The 26,448-nt window shown below is 40.3% G+C and overlaps 1 protein-coding gene across 5 annotated transcripts; it reads right to left on the reverse strand.

The window, feature by feature from the left end:
• Positions 1 to 796: 796 nt before the first annotated feature.
• Positions 797 to 26,025, reverse strand: frem1a (Fras1 related extracellular matrix 1a). 5 transcript variants are annotated; one of them, XM_030723266.1, is made up of 36 exons: positions 25,739 to 26,025; positions 23,551 to 23,645; positions 23,016 to 23,326; positions 22,108 to 22,304; positions 21,586 to 21,909; positions 21,386 to 21,494; positions 21,150 to 21,281; positions 20,064 to 20,408; positions 19,835 to 19,977; positions 18,758 to 18,954; positions 18,587 to 18,677; positions 18,322 to 18,489; positions 18,030 to 18,238; positions 17,217 to 17,310; positions 16,885 to 17,137; positions 15,952 to 16,155; positions 15,669 to 15,851; positions 15,385 to 15,581; positions 15,069 to 15,279; positions 13,998 to 14,142; positions 13,760 to 13,901; positions 13,012 to 13,207; positions 10,452 to 10,716; positions 9,377 to 9,794; positions 8,771 to 8,972; positions 8,554 to 8,698; positions 8,341 to 8,470; positions 8,141 to 8,213; positions 7,385 to 7,534; positions 7,088 to 7,296; positions 6,903 to 6,950; positions 6,640 to 6,816; positions 5,896 to 6,027; positions 4,487 to 4,602; positions 3,942 to 4,027; positions 797 to 1,828 (listed from the first exon to the last, which is right to left on the reverse strand). In XM_030723266.1, the coding sequence occupies exons 1-36, from the start codon at positions 25,979 to 25,981 to the stop codon at positions 1,626 to 1,628; spliced, it is 6,543 nt and encodes a 2,180-aa protein (XP_030579126.1). In that variant the 5' UTR covers positions 25,982 to 26,025; the 3' UTR covers positions 797 to 1,625. The 5 variants fall into 5 exon arrangements, 4 of the variants coding, with proteins under 4 accessions (XP_030579126.1, XP_030579125.1, XP_030579128.1 ...); XM_030723265.1 differs by having other exon boundaries at positions 15,669 to 15,854; XM_030723268.1 differs by lacking the exons at positions 797 to 1,828; positions 3,942 to 4,027; positions 4,487 to 4,602; positions 5,896 to 6,027 and having other exon boundaries at positions 6,659 to 6,816; positions 7,092 to 7,296; positions 15,669 to 15,854.
• Between the last annotated feature and the right edge of the window lie 423 nt (positions 26,026 to 26,448).

Here is a 26,448-nt window from a genome sequence, read left to right on the forward strand (position 1 = left end):
TGATCTAAATAACGTAGTTAGTGTTGAAAAAGGGACACAGCTTTATATATATATATATATATATATAATTTTTTTTTTTTTTAGTGATCACAGAGTGAAATATGACCCCTTTCGGGGTAGAACTCAGAGATTAAAGTCTGAGAGCTGTAAGACGTTTCACAAATACTTATTCTTGCAAATACCATATATGATAATACATGACTACATTGTAAATAAATACTAAAAAAGGGAATCAATTATGAAAAATATTCCAGCTTTATTTACACAGTTCTATTTTTTTCACCATGTCCCTTTGTTTTTTAATTTCCAGTATATATTTTCTTAAATAACAACCAGTCATGAAATGAATGAAAGCCGGCACCCAAATAAAGGCTGGAGGACAAAACATGCTGTCCTGTTTGGTGCCTTTAATATGAGACAGTTACATGAAGTGTTGAAATTGGAATATTCTCTGTGTTAAAATGTGTGTTAGGGAAGTGTCAGGCTTGCAGTAGCAAAGTTTATGCATGTTACATGAAATGTTCTAAATGTTTTCTCAAAGTTTTTTTTTTTTTTTTTAAAACTGTCTTGCAAAAAAAGAAAAGAAGTAACTGAAACTTCTTCAGTGAACTCCCTGGAATCAACATACACATATTATAAATTATTTTTGATGAACAAAGCTGTGACACCATGAATGCAGTTAGTGCAGTGGTTCTCAAATCCAGGCCTCGTGGCCCAGTGTCCTGCAGGTTTTAGATGTGTCTCTGCTTCAACACACCTGAGTCAAATATAGAAGTCATTAGCAGGACTCTGGAGAACCTGACTGCATACCGAGAAGGTAATTCAGCCATTTGATTCAGGTGTGTTGAATCAGGGACACATCTAAAACCTGCAGGACACCTGGCCACGAGGCCTGGATTTGAGAACCACTGAGTTAGTGGCTCATTTGATGACTATCCCTGTTTTAATACACATGAATGTGGACGAAGTGACGTTCTGCACCCCGTGAAGAGTAAAGTGATTTTGCAGGAAACCTCGAACAGCAGAGGCATTTGTGTCTGCCATTAAACACGCCTGCATCAAACAGAAGCCTGCTGCCTTCTGCAGCTGATGTAAAAAAAGGCCCCAGTCATTATTTTAGGAAGCATCATGGTAAGTAGAATGCACACAGACATTTTCATTATATTTTCATAGGGGACATGTGAAAGCCATAAGTACTGGAATACATACAGAAAAGTATATAATATCATATAAATGAAATATAAAGTGATAAAGAGAGATTTATTTTGCAGACTCTTGAAACAAAACAAAAAAAAAAAACAATTTCCAAATAACAGTAAGCAAACAGAAAAAGACACCTGATACTTTTATAAAAAAAATCTTATGTGCTTTATGCAGCAGTCCTTTCACTCATTAACTGAAGCAAATGTGTTGTAACCTGGATACAGGTAGAGGTTATGCAACATCTTAACTGTCATTAATTTTATTACAAATATCAGTAACAGTTTTAGCAACTTCCCAAAGATCGTTATTGGAAATTTGTCTGGTATTGCAGTTTAATGTCCGGAGGCCCACTCCTTCCTTTCAGCTCTGCTCAAACGTCGTTGGCTCCTCGTTGTCAGATCATATACCGTACAGTGCTGAATTCAGATTTTAACTGAACAGACAAAGCGCTGACCTCTGCTTGTCTTGCAGTCTCTCATTTGCCACTTTGCCCTTCTCCAAACCAGGACACACTTTTTGCTTTCTTTTCTTTTGGACTGAAGAGGCATTTTCCTCCAGTTGGTGTAGCTGACCGGCTCGCCTCCAACCCACTCCCAGTGTCCTCGGCCCTCCCTGTCGTGCAGGCCTGAACAGTAAAGAAAATGATGTCATTCCATTTTGGATAAAAAAAAAAAAATTTTGACAGAAATGTATGAAGCTGGATTTGGCCCCAGAGACTGTGTTTGGGTAAGTGAATCATAAAGCTCTTTTATGCACATTTTAAATGACAGGTCCATAACTCTCCACAAACAGAGCACAAAGATACTGGGGAGTGATGAAGAAGTATCCTGGTGGCAGCAGTGTGAGAAGAAACGACTGGAAATACTGCTTAAATACACTGCACACTGGAGTTGACTGCCTCAGCTAGCCCACTAGCTTTGCTCCATTTAGAGGTTAAAATAACAGTGTAGAAATAAATCAAACCAGGAGGTCATGATGATGTAATAGTCACAAGGACCATTCACTAAACAGTAACTCAAACAAGTAGCAATAGCAGAGTTTCTACGAGTAGAATGGGAGGCAGAGCCTACAGCTTTCAGGCCCCTCTTCTGTGGAACCAGCTCCCAGCTTGGATTCAGGAGACAGACACCCTCTCTATTTTTAAGATTAGGCTTAAAACTTTCCGTTATGATAAAGCTTCTGGTTAGGGCTGGATCAGGTGACCCCGAACTATTCCTCAGTTATGCTGCTAGATGGTCCAGCTTCTGGGGGGATTTCCCATGATGCACTGAGCAATTCTTCTACACTTTTCACTCCCCATGTGTTTTACTGCTGTATGTCAGTAACCTTTGTCTTCTCTCTCGTAGATCGTGTGTTTTGACTTTGTCTATATATGCTCTGCTTTGCTGGCTTCTCTTTCCCCTCATCCCCCAACAGATGGCTGCCCCCCCCTGAGCCTAGTTCTGCCAAAGGTCTCTTCCTGGGAAGCGAGTTCTTCCTGTCCCAAATTTCTTGCTTACAGGGGATTGTCTGATTGTTGGGATCTCTACATATTATAAGGTCTATATCTAACAATATAAAGTGCCTAGAGGTGACTTGTTGTGAAACTTAATTGAACTGAATAGCATGTAAGATATTGTTAAAAGTGAACAAAAAAAGACAAAAGTCCTTAAATGATAAACCAGACTCCACACAGCAGACAGTGATAAACCAAATCCTCGGGCATTTATGAAAGTAAAGGTGCTTTTGAAAGTATAATACTTTAATACAAATGTATCCTAGGCCTATACAAATGTATTACAAATCTAATATGCATTACTAATACTAATACTACTACTAATAATAATTAGAAGTCCTCAATTGTGAAACAAGAGGTAAGAAGTCCTGACAAAGCAAGACTGTTTCCAAAAGTACTGAACTTTCTGTCAGGAGGTTTTCTCTGTGTGAGACTCATCTGATAAAGATACCTGACTTCACACTGTAAGAGCAACCTGCTGAAGACACACAAAATTTTTGAAAAAGTCCCATTAAAATACAGTATTAATTACTTGACACAAACACAAGTTTCCATAGATTTTCTCAACCAGTTATCCAGTTCAAGGTCACGGGGGGCTGGAGCCTACCCCAACTGACATAAGGCAGGAGACAGAGTACACCCTGGATAGGTCACAAAGAGCCGGACAACCACACACTCTCACATCAACACAAATGGCCAGTCTATCACCAATTAACCTCACATGCCTGTCTTTGGACTACTGGAGGTAGCAGGAGTACCTAGACAGAACCCATGCAAGCACAGGGAAAACAGGCAAACTCCACACAGAAAGGCCACAAACCCAGAACCTTCTTCCTGTGAGGCAACGGTGCTAACCACTGCACCACTGTGCCACCTGTAAAACTTATGAAGTTTAATTGTACACTTTTAAGACTTTATTTTTATTCTTCCTCAATATTAATGAATACTTTGTGTTCATAAATACACTGTGACACAAGATGTTTAAAAAGTATTTTATAGATATTGCATTTATATATGATAAACTCACTGTCGCTTTACTGACAGAATTTTCCAGTCAGATGAGATTGATGTTGCTCAGTTAATATGGTGTCAGATACACTTAAAACCTAAAAAAATAACAATTTTAGGCAGCGAGTGAGGACTTAGTATTTACAATCTATTGGTAGCAAATGAGGACCTGGAGTAACCCTTTAATATGACATTAATAACACTGTTAAATCACACATATAGGCAGGACACCTACCTATCCAGAATGGTCTTCTTCCACTGAAATCCCACAGCCACTCCATGTCACCTTTAGAGAGAACACTTGCTAGTGTTGCTTTAAATCTGATATCAAGAAGAAAAGAAAAGCTGTTTTATGTTCCTGAAGAGAGAAATTGCTAAGCATATAAATATATGCTCATATAGTTAATATATTGTAGGGATGGACTGGTTCTTCTATTGCACTTTTCTACTCTACTTGAGCACCCAGAGCACTTTATAAAACATGTCTTCATTCCTGCACTTTTTTCTACATCTAAGTGTTTTCTATCTAACATTCACACACAATCACACTCCGACGAACACATCGGGAGCAGTATTTTCCCCAAGGCATGCAGACTGGAGCAGCCTGGGATCAAACCACCAAACCTTACGATTAGTAGTTGAGCTGCTCTACCTCCTGAGCCACAGCCGCCCCCAAAATACAAAAAAGAGCAGGTAACTTCTCATAAGCACATCAATAAGGCCTCATAATTATTTTATCCTTAAGGTGTTTGTGAGAACATGCAGAATGTTGAACTGTACCTTTCCCTGCAGGCCCTGTTTGCTGTGCTCCATGTGACCTTCTGCTCAGTACTGACAATGTAGCAATGACCACCATGAAAGGTCCAGCCTCGAGGACACATCTGAGCACTCACCATCTGTGTTTCAAGAGGAAATATGCAGACATGACGACACTTGTGGGTATAATCTTACAGAAAAATGTTAGACTACCCCTGAATCCTTGTAGTTTTGCACAGTTTTATCCAATCCAACTTTATTTATGGAGCACTTTAAAAGAAGACAACATGGTTGAACAAAGTGGAAGTAAAACTCTCCCTAAATCCCAAACAGAGATAAAAGGCTTAACTTTAGAGAGCTGTGCCAGCTCACCACTGTATTTATTTGTTTGTCCATTTTAAGAGCTGTGTCAATTGTAACCTCAAGGTTGGTCACAATGCAAGAGGATGTGGAAAGTCAGATGATGAAGAAAATTTACCAAGAGCAACAGAAATACTTCTGTCAGTCAGGTATGACTTGAACCACTCCAAGGCAGTAATGCCAACATGCTGTTCTGGGTGAGAAACTAAAATATTGTGATCTACTGTGCCATCAGCTGCAGTAAGATCCAAAAGCATGAGTATGACAGTCTTCAGAGTCAGCAGCTTCTAAAATATCATTAAAAACTATCAAAAATGCAGATTCTGTACTGTGAAATACTTCAAAACCTGACTGAAATACCTCAGAAATGTTGTGACTGTTTAAATGAGACTGCATCTGTAAGGCCACTACTTTTTCCAAATTTTTAGAAACAAAAGGAAGCTTTGAAATAGGTCTAAAGTTGGACAACAATGAGGCATCCAGGCCAGGGCGTTTCAGTAGAGGATGCACTACTGTCCATTTAAAAGTTACAAGTACAAAGGTACCTGTAATACATGCTCTAACAGTTAAAAGCTTATTAACAAACACATTTTAATGTGTCAGTGCAATCTCGTCAAGCAGAACAGGTGATGTCATTCAGCCAGGGCTCAGACTTGGATTTAGGCCGCCTGACGTTCATGGGAGAAACAGTGTCCAAAATGTTTTGACAAATGAAGAGAAATTTAGCAGTCGGCTCCTCAGTGTCAGCACAATCGGAGCGCTCTGAATCAACCTCAAAGCAATTATTAAAGGCAAGAGAAAACTGTTACAAAAACTGAAATTAGTTTACAGATATCAGAAAGTTTCCTCCAACTAAATCAAAAGGAAACAGAAATCAACAATTTAGTTCACCATTCCAGCAACATGTGGTTGTTTCCACTGACTCTGATCTTACAAGACACATTTAAGAAACAAAAAATAAGGAAGCATTATGTCACTGGGCAGAATATTGCCAAAGCCAGATATTTTCTTTGTCCCATTGGTGCAAAGCATGAATTTATTTCAGGTAGGTGTCGCTTGTGCAGCTGTGATACCTTATCAGTTGGCGCCCAAGGTTTCCAGGAGACGCCGTTGCAGTGTAAGAGCTCATTGGTGGCCTGGTTAAAGTGCAGGAGGCCCATCAGTTCTGGCACACAGGGCTTGGGGACTGGGTTACCAGCTGCAGTCTAAGGCCCACAAAATTTCCCACAGAGATTATTATACACACAATAATCCACAATAATTTACAATATACTGTGAACTGAGCAAATTCAGTAGCATTTTGCTGTGATGCAAGAGTGCAAACCACTGCTAGCACATCACACTCACAAAAATACACCCACACATGTAAGACAAGAACCTGGATGCTGTTTTAACAGTGACAGAAAAAGGTTTGCAAAAATTGAGATATCACTGTAGCATGACTAGTTTTACAGAGCAGATCTGAACTATTCTCAAGCTCAAGTGCTTCGTGGAGACAGAAGTGAGAATTTGCATTTTAAAAGATGTGTTTACTGAAAAAGGGCAAAGTTGGGAGAGTTACAGCACATCCAAGCCAGCATGACCAGATTCTTTACATGTATAATGCTTCTAAGTAAGAACGGAGACAGGTTTCAGCCAATGCAAAGAAAGTAATTTTAAGCATCAATTAATTTTCATGCATTTTCATGAAAACCTAAGTGGTCGTGGGAACCAGCGCGCTATTTCTGTGTCATCTGAAAATGCTGTTAGGGGAACAGATCCTGTGTGTCATGCTCAAAATGCCAAACTGAAGGATTTCAGGGGAAAGAAATACTCACGTGTCCCTCAGCCACTCCGGTTTTCTGGGGTTTTAAGATGTCTCTTTGAAGATGTGACTTTGACACAACTGACTGCCGCTGTTGCGCCCCCCTGCTAACCACCCGGATGTTTGCCTTTCTGCCCATCCTGGATGGGGAGGTGTCATCTTCTACTTGCATTTGCATGATGCCATGATACTGAAATTGAAGAAGCAATACGAATTAAAACTTTTTGGACTTTCATAAACTTAGTTTGATTGGCCGGAGCCAGGAGTGCCACCTACTGTGTAAACTGTGTCTGTTCCATTGTGGAAAACTGATGATGGTGCAATCTGAAGGACAAAAGACAGAGTAGCCCTTTATGGAAAATCCAAAAGTTGATGTACCTATATGCCCCTAAAAAAAGAGCAAATTGCACCAATTCAATATGAAATACATTCAAATATCAGAACTTACAGTTTGTACTTACTGACTTTGGATTGCCTATAACTTTAAGTTTCTTTTGGGGGAGTTCTGCCCCTGCCCTTGGGATGCTGTCTCCACGGGTCCAGATGATTGATTCTGTGCCAAGGGGAAGTTTCTCTAGGTGGATGGATCCATGCTGAGGGTATGCGTTAGACCGAATCTCCTGTCCTCCAAGAACTGGAGCCTCCTGATTCTGGTTTAGCCTGCACTGCCCTGTGGTTTTATTTTGGTGGTAAGATAAGGTTCATTTTTTTGGGTAATCCTAAAATGAAATCATTATGTGGTAAATATTCTTTTTTACCTTCTCCTGAGTCCCTGATGGTAAGTTGAGCCTTGTTGATGCTGCCAATGACTGTGCCTTCAGGAGAGACCAGCAGCACTTCAAATGTCTCCTCAGCCTCCTCAAGGTGATCTTGAATGATCTCAGTTTGCCACCTTCGCTTAGACACTCCTACAAGTACAGTGGCACAACACACACACACACACACACACACACACACACACACACACACACACACACACACACACACACACACACACATAAACACAAACACACAGGTTACCAGTCCATCACAGGGTTAACACAAAGACAGACAATCATTCATAGTAATGGTACTCAGTCCAAAAAAAAAAAACTTAGCTGAAAACTCATCACTCCACCTGATCATCCCAACCTCTGGCTCTGATAAAACAATAGGTGATTTCACAGTGGCTACATCCACCCAACAAGCTTGTCTTCGGCCTGTGGGTGGTAGCCAGTATACCCAAAGAAAACCCACACAGGTACAGAAACAACATGCTAATCTACACAGGCCAGGAGGTTTGCACCAGGAAGCCTCTTGCCTGGAGGCAACAACAGCACTACCCATTGACCAACAAACCTACAGTCTCAAAGAGGCTGAGACAGATCCACACCAAACTTCAGTGACTTTTTTCCTTTGGCCAGGCAAAAACTGTACACCAAATTTCATAAAAATTTGTCAAGGGGGTTTAAGCATGACACTGCAGACAGACATACACTCCAGGCACAACTTAAAAGCACCTATTAAGCACCTACCTGGATCAAACTGAATGAGTGTAGAAGGGTTTACGAGGAAATCCTTCCCGGCAGTTGCAGTTACCTCCTTTACCTATGAAGAGAAACAGGTGGCAGAACCACATGTTGAAATATACACACAAGCTAAGTGTCATGTAACTGAGCAATCATAAATCTGTTTTCAATTAACCTCGGTTTTTATTAACAAATGACTTGCAAACCTTGACAGAAATATATGACGATATGGCCAAATTTCCCTGACGAATGATGTCTAGTGAGATAGTTCCCTGCTGCTCACATGCTGAAGACTCAGTCTGAGATAGCTCCACCCTGGACCAAATAAATTCAAGTCTGCAAACAACAAAGGCAAAACAGGATGAAGTCTGAACTATTTTTTCAAGCTAGATATATAAATATTTAAAGTTTATTATTACAAGTGACTAGGTCCTGTGTTTCCCAGCGGATCAGACACTCTGAACTCCAGGCTGTCTGAGAGAGCCTCTGTGTCCAGACTGATGATATACACAATAGTTCTCTTGTTTAGCTCCATCTGAAAGAAGCGCTGTGGCACAAATCCACCTAAAAAAGTAAAAAGGTTAGCTATATTTTTAAGTTCAGCTAAAGTGTAAATGGAACAAAAAAGTTCCTGACCTGTGGTAATGTTTTCCAGGAAACCAAAGTATGGTGGACGAACAATACAGAACATCAGCTCTTCTTCTCTGCTGTTGCTGTCTCGGGCCTTCAGTTCTCGGGATGAGAGAAAAATGCCGTATCGGCCGTCACCTAAAGGCTCTGCCTTCCAAAGGGGAAGCAGCTTCACAACCTCAGGAGGCGACTTATCCAAAGGCTTGATCTGAAATTATACACAGCTTGATGTAGTAGTTGATTAACATATATAAAAGAAATTAGTTTCCACATGTGGCATTATGTGAAATGGCACATGTAACAGCTTTAGTGCATTTCTCCTTTGCAGATGTATACGCCTGTGCTGTTTACATTTCTCTCTCCTTCTGTCTCTGAATCACAGCTAGTGACAAAAACTAATGACAAAATAAGTCTGACCTTTGCCGCTTTACACAAAAAAAGGTATCCCATTCAACATTTATGTGACGGGTTCTTAGTTTATGACTAAATATGTGTTTTTACACTATCCCTGGGTCCTGTTGACAAAAGGCAGAAAAAATGGAGTATCACATCTGAGTGACTCTGAGGCCTAGGATCCCTAAATGTGAGTCAATCAACTACCTGAACACCTACCTGAATAGTGAAGAAAACAGGCTCTGTGTGTAACCGCCCATCCAGCAGGAAGCCCCGATTAGTGCTGTCAGAGGCAGTGAAGGAGAACCGGTCGATCTGTGAAGGCCCCCCATCGTGATTATAAGTCACCTCCAACTCCTCTATGTCTCTCTGGGTGAAGTTAGAACCTGTGGTCAGGGTTTCACCTGCTAGAACTAATTTGCCATACTGTGGAGGCTGCAGAAGGACAAAGGTCAGGGTGCCGGGCGGCGTGTCAGAGTCAGACACTGACAGGCAGTCAGGACCCAAGATAATGGAAGATCCTTGAGGGACTGTGAGGCCTTTGTTGGAGGACAGAGATGGTAAGATGCGATCCACCATTTCCACCCCAATCTCAAAGCTTCCATTGTGGCTAGTTTTACTATTGCTCACTATAAACCTGTCAAAAAATACAAAGGACTGGGTGTTAGACCCAATTAGTGACTAATCTACTTTTGCATTGATTGAAATGTGATCGATTTAAAGGCACATCAAAGGCAGATAATTATAGTTAACACTTTAACCCTTTATTCTTATTGGCTAAAACTTTCACCAGGCAGTTCAACTCTACATCTACCTGTTGGTTTTTTTTTTTTGCTATTCTAAACTAACACAACTTTAGGTAAAGACAGCCGAGTCCTAGCTGATGATCAAACTATGAATGACTGAGCCCCACTCAAGCAGTCCTTCGTCACTCACCTTTTTTTACTCTGTGTGACTATACCCCACTCTGCATTTTATTATTAGTTATTATTAATCTCTGGCGCTCTTCCACAGTGTGTCTTTTGTCCTGTCTCTCTCTCTCCCTGAGCCTGGTTTTGCCGGAGGTTTTTTTTCCTATTAAAAGGGAGTTTTTCCTCCCTCACTGTCACCAAGTGCTTGCTCAGAGGGAGTCATTTCGATTGTTGGGGTTTTCTCTGTATTATTGTAGGGTCTTTACCTTAGAATATACAGCACTTTGAGGCGACTGTTTTAAAGGTGCGGCACATTTGACACATTTTAAATACTAAGCATTGTTAAAAGCAAGCTTTCTTAGATAGGACTTAGACAGACTCACTGGAAAGTTTCTTTGGGTGTGCTGGCTCGGTTATCATGAACATAAGCCACAAGGTTGGCTGCTATGTCCATCTGACTGAAGGTTGATATGACCAGACCAGGATGTGTTATGTACTCTATGTGTCCATGAGCAGGTGGACTAGTGATGATGTATAGAAGTTCCTCTGGTTTGTCTGTGCCATCAATGGCTAACAGCACATCTGTGGTGAGAACCACACGATCACCACGGCTGACATTCACTGGCTTCACAAAGATGGCAATGTTTCCTAAAATGAGAAAAGTAAATGTTATGATTACAATTAGGACCACATCAGCATACACCGCTTAGCCAAAAACATTTGGACCACCCTTGTGTAATACAGTAAGGTCCCGAATTTGTTAAGCTAAGGCAGCATTTTTGTGGTGTTGCCTTTGTACACCACCACAGTGGATTTTAATCCAAACAATCAAGATGTGAAGTGAAGATTTTCCACTTTAACTCAAGTGGTTTAACAAAAAAATTTGCATTAACTGTTTGAGAATTAAAGACATTTTTCAGTGAATCAAAATTAATTGGCCAAACAAAAATTTAAACATCCATCCATCCATTCATTCTCTTCTGCTTATCCGGGGCCGGGTCGCGGGGGCAGGAGCCTAAGCAGAGAAGCCCAGGCTTCCCTCTCCCCAGCCAGCTCATCCGGAGGGACCCCAAGGTGTTCCCAGGCCAGCCGAGAGATATAATCCCTCCAGCGTGTCCTGGGTCTACCACGGGGCCTCCTCCCGGTGGGTACATTTTAACATAACACTTTAGAATTCATCGTGCCACTTCTATCACCAGTCACATCATCAACAAACACTACTAAACATTACTGACCCAGTTCCACTGGAAGCCATACGTGCTCATGCCATAACACTTTCTCTACCATGTTTAATGGGTTTTGTATTTTTATTTTTATTTTTATTCTTAATGTTAACCACTTTGGTCAGCACTTGCTGTTTGCTATAAGTGCTATATAAATAATGTTGGCTTGGCTTGATAGATACTGTTATATACTTCAGACTTGGTTTCTCTGCTTCTACACACTTTTCTCTTCCCATCATTCTGGTAGAAGTTAACCTTGTTTTCGTCTGTCCAAATAATTTTTATCAGAACTGTGCAGGTTCTTTTACATGTTTTCAGGCAGAGTCTAATTTGGCCTTCCTGTTCTTGAGAGCAACCAGTGGTTTGCAGCTGGGTGTAAACTCTCTGTATTTCCATTCATGAAGGTGTCTCTTGATTTTAGACCTTTAAAATAATACATTTACTTCCTGTTCTTGACTTGGTTAGATGCTGTGAATTTTTTTCTTAACCATGTTAATAATTCTGTCATCCTGCAGTTTTCTGTGGTCTTTCGGGCCTTTTGGTTTTGCTGAGCTGACCAGCACATTCATTCGTTTTAACATTCTTTTGGCCTCTCCTAAAGTTTTTGCTGTCACTCTGATAGATTTAGTTTGATTCTCAGCATAATGATGACATCCTTCATTAGGCACTCAAATCTCTTTGGGCACTCAAATTTAAAATCACAGTGAAATTAGCTATACAAAAAGTAAAATACAAATTTGACTCAAACTTTGAATATTGTGTCTGCTTCAGTTGTTATGAAATAACAAAGGGAACAGGCCTTATCTGGGAATTGTTTGTCAGGCACTTGCCCAATTAATTCTGAGCCTCTGAAAATGGGACATGTCTGAAAGTGCCTTTTGGTATATGTCACCCATTCAGGATGGGCTACATATACCAACATATACAGGATGAATTCTTAAGTGCACATTAGGGTTTGTGCTCTATTTGCTTCTTTATTTCTTTTCTCTTTCCTCTCAGCCACCTCTCAGCCTGATTCTGCCAGAGATCGCTTTCTGTTTACCCAGGGTCCATGTTTACCTGGAGTCGTTTGAAGATAAGATAAGATAAGATAAGATAAGATAAGATAAGATAAGATAAGATAAGATAAGATAAGATAAGATAAGATAAAACTTTAATATTCCCACAACGGGGAAATTTGCACATTACAGCAGCTCAGTACAGAGAAAAATGAAAAGGATGAGCAAAAACAAATGAACTAAAATAGAATAGACTAGAAAAACTATACACATATACATAAGCACTATATATACATACATTTTATTGGGGTTTTCTCTCTGATATTACAGGATCTTAAAATATAAAGTACCCTGAGGTGACTAATTTTTGGAATTGCCACTATATAAATTAACTTAAATTAAATTAAATTTCATTGAGTTGAATTGAATTGAACTGAACTGAATTGAAGACTGACTACAGTTGACTAGAAGCATTCCAAGGTGGTCAAAATTATTCAGCACTTTTGATTGTGGCTAAGTTTTTTTCCAGCTGCCCATTTTTCTTACATCCAATAGCTGACTAGATTAACTGACTGTTATATATCAATGTTTAAAAGAATCTAGACATTGCCATGTGCTGTTGGCATGAGCTCTATTTCATGTCACAGACAGTGAGCAGGAAAAATGCCGATCGTTGATCTGGAAGCTATGAGAATGTCTCAAGTTAAATTAAACTCCAGTACCTTTGTCTAGATCTTTGATAGAGATCTGGAAGTGCTGTGGGGGTGATTGATTCTTTCCATCCAGCAAGTGGAAGACAAAGAAGTCCTGTGTTTTAGCAGCATGATGGTCCGTGTTTGCATAACGCAGAAGGTTCATGTCTACCATTTCTTGGGTGCAGTTTCTCCCAGGAACCAGTGTGACCCAGTCCTGATTTTCCTGAGATAGGATTAGACACAATAAGGACCACAGCAGCTCCCTGTATCATCAAAGTGTTAAAAGTGACAAACTCCTTAGAAAGGGAGTAATGGTTGATTGCCCTTTTGACAGTTTTCTCCTTGAGCAATGAAAAGCCAGATAGAGACACATGCATGTAAAGAAATGAGCCAGTCCTGTAGCCTAAACTATCCTAAAGGTGCTGTGAAAAGAAACAAAGTGCAAAAACAGAGTTGGCAAACAGAAAACCATCCAAAGTTTCCTGATCGGCAGTCTTGTGATTTACACAACTGGAATAATTGCTGCATCCTTATGCAGACTTTTTCACTCTTTTAAACACAAACATTACCAATGCCATCATCTCAGAGACACCAGCAGCTTTGGGCTGCTAAATGAACATATACTTGCTGTGACGGTATACAGTAATATTTAACCTGCTTTAAATTTATTGGGTACCAACAAAAGATTCAGTATCTTCCTATCATCTAACTCAGATAAACTAAAACCGTGATATGAAAAAAATCCCTTTTTAAAATTTTATGGCGCTGCACTAACCTTAAGCTGGAGCAGTCCTTGGGTTGGAACCCTTTCAAAAATGTACATGATCTCTGAAGATGGGGTATCACTGTCCTGTGCAAACAGTGACACACTGGATATAACTCTGGTTTCTCCTGGTTCCACCTCCAGTCCATTGTTCCTGAAGGCCACAGGATTGATACAAGGTTAACTCTTCTTTTCCACAATCAGTCATGCAGTGACTTTAAACAGAAACTCTGAAAAATGTCGGTCTAACCTAATGAGCTGTGGCCTCTCGTCATTCACTTGCAGCACTTTAACCATCACCTGTTTAAGGAGTCGGTGCCGGCCGTCAGTCAGCTGTATGGTAAAACTATCCTCCATATTCTCAGAGTCATCGTGCATGTACATCAGATCCATACCTGTGGGACAATGATTATCATATTTTTTGACTTACTGAAAGATGTAATAGCGATCCAAGCTTTATTTTTCTATTTTTTCTTTTTTACTAAATATGAACATCAGTATTTTTGATTTATTTTTGGTACTAAGAAAAATTGGAATTCATCATTTAGTCATAACTTTTCTTCTGATTTAAAGATTTTTCCAACCTTGGGTTTTAACGGCTGAGATCAAGGCAAAATTAAATCACTCCAACAGAATGATTAGACAGTCCGCTGATTGTAGTCTGGAGTTATCTAACCTGTTTTTATAAGTTAAATACCATAACTGCCTTTTAGACTGTAATACCATGAAACTGCCTAATTAAGTACGCTGAACTAAAAAGTAGTACTGTGCAATCTAAAGGTACAGACAGAGCCAGGAAGAGACTAAGATAACATAAAAAATGAAAAGCAAGGGGAAACAGCTGGACTATCCATCCATCCATCCATCAATCCACTCGCTTCCGCTTACCCTGTTCAGGGTCATGGGGGGATTGGAGCCTATACCAGCTACCATAGGGAGACCCTGTACAGGTCGCCAGCCTGTCATAGGGCTAACACACAGAGACAGACAACCATTCACACTCACATTCACACCTATCAGCAATTTAGAACCACCAGCTAAACGAATCCCACTAAGCTCATAACTTCGGAGGAAACCAGAGAGAACCACACAGAAAGGTCCCGGCTGGATTCAAACAGAATGTTTGGGACCACATATCAAATATCCACATAGATAACCCAGGAAAAGTAATATACAGCTTTTGGTTAGAAATTGCTTGTTCTAATACATTTACTGGTCACTGGACGTGAGCAATGAATGTGATAACAAATTTATAAGTAAAATGTGTCAACTTTTTAAAATGATTTCAGCCAAAATTAAAGCATCGGCATGTAAAAAGTACCATTTATAAGATCTGTCATAGTAAAGTCGACAACAGGGAATTTATGCTGGGCTTCTCGTTTCTTGTTGACTGCGTCTCCACTGCTGTGGTTGATGATGCTGCCATGTTCAGGAGGTTTGACCACAGTGAAGATCAGGATGTCCCTGGGAACGTCCAGATCCATCGCATGCAAGACAGATGAGTCCAGCTGCTTCATTTTTCCTTCTTGTACCTCATCACACAAGGAAGTCAGTCATTAGATTTTTGATAAATAATCTGAGACGGTCTCATGGGTAATATAAGCACAGAAAGTTAGACTGGGATCAGAAATACTTACTGTGATGTTGTGAGCCACAAACTCTGGGACTTCATCATTTGTTGGGTTAATAATGATGTAGAAAGGGACATGGGCAGAGCTGTGTTTGCCATCTGACACACAGAGCATAAAGTGGTCAGCGGTGGGCTCCATCCTCTGGTGTCTGGACTGTACATAGTTAACATGGCCCTCAACGATGTCTCTGTATGAAAACGAATCTGAGAAAAAGAGGTCAGATCAAACAGACATTAAATTAGCTTTTATTGTTTTAGATGAGCTATGATAATAAGTATTGCGATGCTTACCTATGCTGATTCCTGTATTGCTTTTCTCAAAACCAGGACTGGGGAGAACATTTTCAATGTAGCCAAACTGGGGTGGAGAAATCAGACTGACCACCAGCTCATCCACGACTGTATCCACGTCAGAGGCTTTCAGATGAGCCACAGTGATCGGGGCAGTCTCACCTTCATCCACTGTAAAGATGTCTGCTACAAACAAGAAAACATGATAAGGGCACACATTTAAAAGGGAATATATTTTTCTTTTTTCCTTAATAATTAAAGCTCAAATGTTCAAACAGCTGACCTGTTTCTAGTGAAGGTGGTTGGCTGTCAACAGGAAACACTGTGATCTGGAGATCGTACACGGGCAGACTGTCCCGTAGATGAGCGGTGCCTCTGGTTCTGGCAGGATTCCCTCCACTGCAGCATAAAGCCGAAGTCTCTGTCTCTCCATCAGAAATGACGAAGGTGATGGTGTCATGGCAAGGAGTGAGTCCAATCTCCAGCCCTAAAACGGCAATCATAAAAAAGGAACTTTTAGAAACAGCCCAGCTACTGCACTCTATTACACTTCATCGCTTTAGGATGTTCATAGTATGCGCACTGATGAATTTGACAACATGGGTGGGAGGGAAGGCTTCACAGCTGGGTTCCTTTTGATTATAGTCATTATCTTTCCTGGCTGTAGCTGGAATTATTACTTCGCATAATCAGTTACTTGACAGGTACGTTAACTATGAGCAAATCTCCTAAATTTTGAGAATTTTTAAGGAATAAATGCAACAACAAACAAAAAAACAGTCAGTCAAACCAAAATCATCAACCCTTTGAGGTCCGGATTCAAAATCACACCAAAAATCAAAGTTAAAACCATTCAAGTGTTCCCTTAAATAAAATTTAATCTGATCTAACCTAACCTAATCTATCACTTTTTCAAAATACACTATTTAAACTCACAGTGAAGTTAAATAGTTTGTTACGGATGTCTGCGGTTTCTAAAATCAGTAAAATGATATTTAATGAGGAGATATCCAATCAGAGAAAACACCAAAATGTTACTAAGCTCTCAGTGAAAGAGTTTGGTCTCACAAATGTTCCTAAAAACCTCCATTCAATGAAATTGCTAATCCTATTGTTACAGCTTAAACCGTCATTCCAACAGCATCAGCCATCATACTAATGGCGTCCACATATCCCTTACAGATATATGGATCTCACTACATCCATGGTTGTCTACCTGTGTGTTTGTACGTGATGATCCCTGCAGTGATGTCAGCCTGGATGAAGCGATCAACCACTACACCGTTTCGCAGCACCACACCATGATGTGGCTGCTGAGCGATTAGAAAGGACAGGCTGCTGCTGTCGCTGTCTTTGTCAGTAGCATAGACGTATTCTGTTGTGATGACTATTTCCTGCCCCTCTGCACAGCTGAGAACTGGTTTCAAACCCGTACCCACCACTGGGACCTCATCATTGATGGGCGTTACCTGGAAATGGACCGAGAGTGTAAAGCCACGTAAATTCTCTGTGTTCTATTTTATGTTTTTCTTGATTTACACCAATTACCATCACTCGCAAGACAAAACTGACTGAACTGGTCCCATCTGTTGCGGTGAATTCAATGTTGTCCTGTATAGTTTCTGAGCTGTCATGACTGTACCTATACGGACAAATAAACACAAAAAGATTGGGTCGTGAAATGAAATGTCTCACATTTATACAGTGAAAATAAATCAAATATTTCAAGTAATCAGCCTAGAGACTGAAGATGATGGTGACTGAGGATGTAAAAAAAAAAAAGAGAGTGAGAGCACTAGAGTGACTATGATTTAATGTCCTAAAGTCTAAAGTTATGAGTGTGGCTGGTACAAAAGGTAACAAAGGCTGTGCGAACTAATGAGTCAACACCAAGCACAAAAATGCCCACTGTTCACAGTGAAATTTGCTGGTTTGCACTGAGATGATGATTTTGTTATTGTTGGGCAACTGATGGACTGTAGAAGCCTTCATCGCTCTACCAGCCCTGCACAATTCTCTGCACTAGCATCGTGAAATTACACCCTGTGACCACAGCAGCTGCTGTTTCCACTATCCATTGTGTTGCTTTAAATACTTAATCGGGGACAAAATAAAACTTGAAAAGCCAAGACACGTTTTTGTTTTGATGAGAAAAACATGCAAATGAATAACTGTATCCACTAGATAGAGTTGATTAGTTGTTTAAAAACTTCAAGATTATGTGCCCAAACTATTTTCTAAGATTGAGAAAGAACTTTAAGAAGAAATAATCCCTATAATTCTTATACATATCTGCGAAATAGATTCCAGTGATTTTTACCCTTTTAATCCTCAATGCATAAAGAAATAAAAATTTCTGACCTAACTTTATGGCTTTTCAGGTCTTGCAGAGTGAAGGATTGTCCTGGTTTTATCAGGAGTCCACCTAGATCCAGAGTCCCGTGCTGTGGTTCCCTTTGAAGCTCCACCTGCAGAGCTCCTTCTAAAGAGTCCACATCTGATAGCAGCAAGTGTTCAGGGCCCAGCCAGCACTCTCCGCCCTCATCTACACTCAGAGGGTTGGTAATAACCTGAAGGAGAATATATTCACACCTTTTTTATGCATTCACATATGCACATGCGAGAAATGAGATAAGAAGAGTTTCTTTTCCACCTGTGGGGGCTGGTTGTCCACTGGCAGTACAGTGATGTTAAAGCAGATTCCAGCGACTGTTTTACCTAGATGGTTGGTTACAGAGAGAACAAACTGGATATGCTCGGGGTAAGGGCCAATGTCCATGATTGGAGGCATGTAGGCTACTTTCAAGAAGTTCACTGCATGCTGCAAACAGCATAACAGAAAGAAACCAGAGTTTTGACTGAGGCAGATAACACATGTATGCACAACATCTTCTTAACTAAAAAAAATGAACATTCACCTGTGTGAAGAGCCTCAGCATTGGTGCGTTGGAGTCTTTGGTAAATTTGGGTATGGTGTCGACCAGGAACAGCCTCCCTGCATCTGGACTGCTACTCAATAAGATAACAACACAAAGTTCAGACACAACGTTTCCCCACATAGTGTTTTCTGAAGGGGAGGATGTACTCACTTGTTAGGACGAACGTAGAAAGGTGGTGTAGTTACAGTATATGTCAGCTCCCTGTCAGCTGACTCCTGGTCTACAAAGTGAAGCTGCTGCCGTGTTATGTGGACTACTTCTGTCTCTTTGATCACAAGACACCGCCTGGAACCGGGAACTTCTTTAGGTGGTTTGTCTGGAACGGGCTCTATGTGCACCATCACCACCTAAAAACAAACAAAAAAAAATAACACAAAAAACTGTGGAGTTTCATTGCAAAGTATTTGTGCCCATCTTTGTTTTTTAAACCTGTCCTGTCAGCAGCTCTTGTGTCCTAAAGGGGTCAAAGGTCAGAAAGTCCCAGGCCCAGGCGTACACACACACACACACACACACACACACACACACACAAGACACATACTGGCCACATACACTCACATACACATAGATATAGATATGTACACAGGCTGCACACACACACCTGACAGCTGGTCAGCAGTACTCATCCCCACTGCCCCTCAAACCCTCGATGTCTATGGTGCCAATAATAATAACTGAGGGGCAGACGGCAGTGGATAGGTGAGTGGGGTCACCTCAGTAGCCCCACCCATCCAACTCCGGGTAACCCACCTGCCAATTTTTAACAATAACCTATACATTTTTGATAATAATTAGAAGGTATATAGTTTTAAAATTTCTGTTACCCATGTAGGTGTTTCTAAGTTCAGGTGATTGAGATTAAATCTTGCCTATCTGCAAATTTATATCTGTGCCTAACTTAAATTTATATGCTCTTTAGTGCACTTTCAGATTTTGTGTGTCACGCTGGGTTGTATACCTGGACATTTATCATGTGAAGTCAAAGACAAAGGGACACTTTTCCACTGATTGAAAACAATCAGTGGAAGCACCAAGGCTGTATGGAATGAGATGTGACTGTGTTCATCCTTTTAGTCCAGACTGAAATATATCAAAAGCCATTCGAGCAGAAAGTGTCACATGATCGGTGGTGCAAACTTTGCCAGGGAATTGCACAGTTGTGTGGATGGTGTATAGGTCAGTAGCTACTAAATTAAAGTATCTATGAGCTGGAATAGCGCTACCTACCTGAGGCTCTGACAGGTTGGGTGGGTCGTGAAAATCAGACAGTACCACCTCGAAAGAATCATCAAACACCTCATTTCCAAGATGACGATAGTAAACCTTGGACTGAGACAGGTCCTTCTGCAGAAAGTGGCTGACGGGGTAACCTGAATTAAAACCAGCACAAATATGGCACGATATCTTTAGGATACAAAAAAGGTATGATACATTATGAAATGTTCATTCTTCTGACCTGTCACCCCTGGTCCAGGGATTTTTATAACTTCTCCTGCCTGTGGGGGGCAGGTAATGTTAAAGAGAATGTAGTCATCACTGGAGTCCACGTCAGAAGCCTGGAGGGTGGAGCCTCTCAGCAGAGCCGTCTGGCCCTCCAACACCTCCAGCAGTATGTTGGCAATGAGGAAAGGAGGGGTGTCGTCCTTGGGGAGGATCTTGATGGGGAACTTGTGTCGGGTCTGATGGTGACCGTCGGTGATACGAAAGATAATGAAGTCTGTGGTGGAGTCGCTGTCGTCATGGTGATAGCAGACCACACCCACTTTGATATCAGCGACAGTGAACATGAAGCTCTTTCCACCTAGAGTTTACATCAAACAATTCAATTCAAATAGATATTAAATACATAAAAATTAAATTAATAAAATTAAGGTTTGATATGCAACTTCAATTACAAGTTTGCTTCCCAGCAAACATGTGGGCCAGTAGGACTAAGCAAGAAATATTGATCAGATTATTACAGTAAAGAAATGTATCCGAAGTCAGCACCATTTGGTTGACTTTAGTTACTAATTGGTTGTGAAAATACAGCCACACGGTATCTATTCCATGTACACACTTGTACTGGAGCCTTTTTTAATAAATAAATATGAACAACACTTTTGCTAAAGGTGTAGTTATCTACATGTAAATTCTGTATCATTCATTGGTGAACTTAACATGTCACGGCCCACGCTGTCAGCTACACAAACCTGTGTTGTGTTGAGAGCAGGTTAATGTGTGCTTTGTCAGCTGACTAGGATAGGAGCCAGGCTGTGGAGTTACAGGCCAGGAGTTTGAGCCACTCTTGTGGTGTATATTGTTTCTTGATCAAGAATGTTTTCATAATTTCATTTTGTTCTAATTGACGAAAAGATGATATAAAACAATTCTTGAACCCCAAAGAAGTGATGGTTCAAGAATGTGTCGCAACAACTTTCATTTTGTATCTATTTTTCATCCATGACTAAACACTGAGAGAAGGACATTAGCCAAGAGTTACTCAGCACTGAGATGCTTGATGTGAGATAATTAAGTCTGCTGATGACTGCTGTGTTAGAACCTCTGACTGTTAGCCATCCGTGCTGCAGGCCATCCACAGTGATGATACGGACAGCATTCAGGTTGTTGTTATCCACAATCTGGAGTTGTTCCCATGTTATTGGACGAGACTGACCCTCTAACAGGCTGAGACCTACAAAAGGGAATGTTTTCATTTTTTGAAAGTGAACAATTATATCATTATAGTTATTATATAATCCACTAAACTGCACAGTCAATGTGATGACAGGAGCATACCCATGTTCCAGGACACCCTGGGCGCATTTGTGTCTGCAGTCCTTACAGACATGTGAACAGTAATCGGTGGGCTCTTCTTAAAATAAAAATCATGAACTTCAAACTGTACCTGTCGTTAAAAAGGTTTGACAGATACCAGTGATAAGACATTGATTTGAATACTTAAAAAAAAAAAATTACAATAAAAGGGGATGTGTTACCTCATAATCCCTACGTTGGCTGTGTGAGATGTTTGAAGGTTGATATCCAATGAGCATGTCATTGAGATCGAGCCATGTAAAGGAGGAGACTGGGCGAGTGTGATCAGACAGATGGGTTATGAAGCCATCCGCAGGAGGTGCAGTTATGTTAAAAACTAAAAGCTCTTTGGGAGTTTCTTCATCTTCAGAGTCTAACGTAGCAGTGGAGAGTGGAGTAAGGATGAACTGGTCTACCTCCAAAATAAACATGGACATGTAGGATGGTTTGGGAGGCTGGTTGGGCATTGCACCAGTTATGTGCACTGGAATCCAGGCCTGTTCAGACTTAGAACAGAGTTTTCTTAGTACCAAAATTGTAACTCAAAATTTAAAAAAACGAAAACCCACATAAAGCATGAGTGTCGATACAATATGATTTTTGGCACAATTTGTGCCAAAAAAGGTAAATGTTGATACAATCTATTCATATCTCAGACTGACACAATCTGAAAAACAGATAATGAAAATGAGCTGCCAGATTACCTGATATATCCTTCCACTCCTGGTGTCCTTGAGATCCAGTCTGAATGCGATGTAGTCTACATCTGGAGAAGGAGGGTCTACATGCTGATACCTTAGCCCCATCACCAGGAAATCATCACAGGGAATTTTGGTAAACTTCACTAGCTTCAGACCCTTCAGGCACTCATCAGATTTACACATCGCCCTGGCTTTGTTATCTGAATAATGAACAGTGACAAAGACATGCAGCGATAACACAACTATGACATTAAAAATTTTGCTTATAGTGAGTGTGACAAGGGAATAAAACTAGAAATGCCATGTTGATGTAGAATACCTTTGCAAACAAGATGACACTGTCTCCTTTATGAGTCAGAGTTTATTGAATGGGCATTCAAGATTAGTGTCACCATGTAATGATGATGCCAAATGCAAAATACAGGTGCAATATCTCACTCTATTCCTGAGTGATGACGAAGAAAACTGGTATTTTTAAAAATGTGAAGATGACTGTGGGTTTACATAAAATGTAATTAATTTAGTGTGAAATTTGCCACAGTTAGTGTATGAATTCTGTGTTCTGTACGTCCCAATAACCTAGACCACCAAAATTTAATCAGAGCATCCTTAATTCCAAGTGAATGTTAGCACAAATCTGAAATAATTCTCCAAAGTCTTCCAGATATATTCACAAGAAAATGAAGGCTGAACACCGTTTTCTTGTGAAAATGTAGAAAACATCATGCCTCATGCATTGGCAGGTGCTGTCAGTGAGGCATAAAAATCACCTTTCATGTTTTTCACACAGTTATTGACAAGCTGAAGAACTGCAGACTTCTTTATTAAATGTTTTATATTGGAGGAATGTTTCCTGCTCACTGCTGCATAGTTTCAGGATATAGTATTCACAGCACAGTTTCATGGGTTACCCAGCTGCTGCCGCAGGTGGATGAAGCTCTCCGGCTCATCCCCTCTCTTGGTGGCTTTCTCTGGCTCTCCTGTGACGAGCTGGCCGTGGGCCGGCAGATGGCTGTCCCGACTACTCAGATGGATGCTACATTCCGAGCTCGCCCTCCTTTCATAGTGGAAGGATACCACATTGCCATCAACAGCATTTGAGAGGCCATAGAATTCGGGAACTTCCAGGGATTTGGACCCCAACCTAATAATAGTGCAGTCAGGTTCCATAATTTCTACATGGATAGAAAAGACCTCCATGTATGTGTCTGTCTCTGTGAATCTGATTAAAAAACAAAAAGATATTGTTTTCACAAACAGAAAGCAAACTTATGCACGTTATGGACATAGTTTCTTTGTCTCTTTATGGAGTACTGAGTCCCAGCATAGAGCCTTGTGAAAACCAAATTATTCAAAAACTTTGGGGTTTTTTTTTATAATCTACTTGAATTACACTTGTAATGCCATACTTTCAAATAAAAGGAAGAACTTAAGCAGACGGTGTACCTGTACAGGCGAAGCTTGACAGTGTCTTCCTTTAACAATGGGCAGCCATTGTGAACATACTTTACTTCATCAGCCAGATAATCACAATCAAATACCTGAGCAATAAAAGTGAAAATCAGCATTATGAAGTGTAATGAATAGGTCGAGCATATGGAGAACATCTGGGCCATTACTCACAACTACATAGATTATATGGACAACAGACTCACAGAGCTAAAGTAATGTTTCATTATACAGGTCACGTGTTTTTTAATATTTTTCACTATATTTGCAGAAACCAGTAATTTGTTTCCAGTAATTATTAAATAGCAAATGAATATTAACTTGGGTTACAGAGCTCAACTTTCCATTTTCCAGAAAATGTATTACTACGCAGCCCTAATGGTTCCACCAGCATTCAGATTTGCAAACCTGCCATCTGAATATTAATAATTTTCCTACAAAACTGCTCCTGATGAACTCTATCACCTATATATTATTATGTATTTTGCCAAGGAACCACGTCATCACACCACTTGCAAAATAAACTATAGATAAGATCATCCACTTGAGGCATAATTATACAGGAAGCAGGTGGCATCTGTGATTGAGCTAACCTTGAAAAAAATAGTTTTCTGGATTTTTAACTCTTTAATTGTGATTTGATTCATTTTGTAAATTTTTAATCCCAAACAATATTCTTTTCTTTTCAACAAGAAAAGCTGGAAATTTATTTTTTATCACCCCTGGGTATTTTTATTTGACTTTTTAATTGTATTTTTTCACCAACACTGGCTGTAATAAGTAAATATTTAAAAACTTTAAGCCCTTTACACTCGTCCTGACAGAAAAGGACTAATTTGGGGCATCCAGCAGCAACTGTATCTGTCAGCACAGACTCATTAAACAGGAGCCTCTCTGTCTACCTGTAAAACAAAAGGAGAGGCACAGGCAAGTTTAGCTAAGATATCGCTCTTTTGTTGACCTGATGCTTTTGCTGCCCAAGGCATAAAAATACTGTACATCTCTAAGTGATCTGTGTAGGATGAAGACACTTTCATCCTAGCCTTTATCTCCTTAAACCTATTTTAATATCCTGCTGAGTGTGTATTTATTTGCGATTCCCTGTTTAACAATGAGCAGCAGTTTTTTGGGGCTAACTACAAGGGTGCAAGTGAAGGCTTGCTAAGGCCAACATAAAGTGCATTACAGCAGTCCATCAAGTTATGGCAAAGACATGAATAAGACTTTCAAAAATTTTAGATAAGATATATTTGACCTTAGAAAAAGGCCTCGAGTGGCAAATCTGTATAATCCTGAGCCGACGTGTTAAACAGCTCTCTCCTCCACTACTGTCAAAACACCAAATGAGAGAAAATTCATCATTGGCTTACCACACAGCTGAGACGCTTTCCTTCATTTGTCACTTGTGTATATTTCAAGCATAATTGCCAAAGGTGAGCAAAGAGCACAAACTCTTATATTAGGTCTGACACTGACTGACTGACTGATGGGTTGACAGTCTGTGTGCACGGTTTACTAGTTGGCTTAACTGTTGTTTATTAATCTACTAGCCTGCAGCGCTTTTTCAGGTTTTTCATTCTATACTTGGTGGTGAGCAGAGCAAAATTAAGTTATATACGGGCAAAGTACACTGAATGTGACGTGTGGCACAAATGCAAACAGAGAACGCAACACTGCATTCACTGGCAGATGATGAAATGAACATAATATATATGTAAAAATCAAAAGAATTAGTATTTATAATAAATGTTGCGTGACGATGTTCGTGCAAAGTTTTGTTCAGATTTGCTCACCCGTTAAGGAGGAGCCAGGGTACACACACACATACATGCCCTACAACCATTATAGTAAGAAGATGCTGGCAGATTTTTCCCATAAATATTTGATTCTTTGGGGGCTCTGAAATCTTTCATTGCTTATTTCATGTGGTAACTTTTCAATACTTAGCTAAAATTCTCTATCACCCCAGTGAATGCACCATTATACCAACAGAGGCCCAACTGTGAAATACTACAACAGGATGCTGGTAAATGGTAAACAAAAACAAGAAAAAAAACTTCACAATACTGAAGGTGTACAGTATAGTAGTGTTTTGTAAGTGTAATTCATGGCCTTTAATTACAGTTTAGAGTACAACTTTGTTTAAAGTACCCAGAACACAGAAATTAAACTTTTTTTTCATTACCTGAGGCATGAGTTTTCCTACTCGCTGAGTTATGGGCTCGTTCCCCACCACCTCCAGCTTGCATGCATCGTTCTGATGGGGGATGTGGAACTGCAAGTCCCCCTCCTGAAGGTAGGCTGACTGGCCTCGTTTCACCTTTAAACCCTTATTGACTTTTACAATGGAACGATTCGATGTGCAGGTTATTCCCAGCAAAAGCATTAGAAGACACATCCAGGCCAGCGTTAGAGCCTGTGAAGCCATTGCTGTCAGTCGCGAGGCCACGCCCTGATGGTTTTTACAAGCCTGCACTGAACAATAGAATGATGACCTTCAGGAAGACACTTCGATCTGAAGCTTTAGCCAGTGAAAGGATTCTTTTCCTCTTGTGATGGAGTTATACGGTGAAGCGGCTGCATGTGGCTTTGAGCTTCTACCGGGTGGCACGAGGGGTCAGGAACTGCAAAGGAAATGAAAAGATTTCAATCTAAAGCATTTCATAGATAGAGAGCGTCAGCGTGATCCCTATCCCTGATCTCTGTAACACATACGCATCCTGCAGGTGCCTTAGTAATGGGAAATAACACAAGACAAACAAATGAGCTATTTGCTCATTTGCAGAACCAACACAAAATGTAAAGCTGCATTTTATCAGGAAATGAATGCAGTGTCACAAATGAACTGCTTGTAATTATAGAAACACTAAATTGTATGATTAATACATAAACATA

The sequence above is a fragment of the Archocentrus centrarchus genome, unplaced genomic scaffold, assembly GCF_007364275.1.
Source record: "Archocentrus centrarchus isolate MPI-CPG fArcCen1 unplaced genomic scaffold, fArcCen1 scaffold_24_ctg1, whole genome shotgun sequence".
In the NCBI taxonomy this organism is placed as follows: Eukaryota; Metazoa; Chordata; class Actinopteri; order Cichliformes; family Cichlidae; genus Archocentrus; species Archocentrus centrarchus.

Bases quoted from the DNA above. Each gene is read 5' to 3' on its own strand.
- frem1a (XM_030723265.1), bottom strand. From the start codon at position 25,981: ATGGCTTCACAGGCTCTAACGCTGGCCTGGATGTGTCTTCTAATGCTT. The intron at 21,910-22,107 runs GTAATCTGGCAG...CTCTGTTCTAAG, and splicing joins GGAGTGGAAGGATATATCAG to TCTGAACAGGCCTGGATTCC. The intron at 16,156-16,884 runs GTAGACAACCAT...TTGCCGTTTTAG, and splicing joins CATCACGTACAAACACACAG to GGCTGGAGATTGGACTCACT.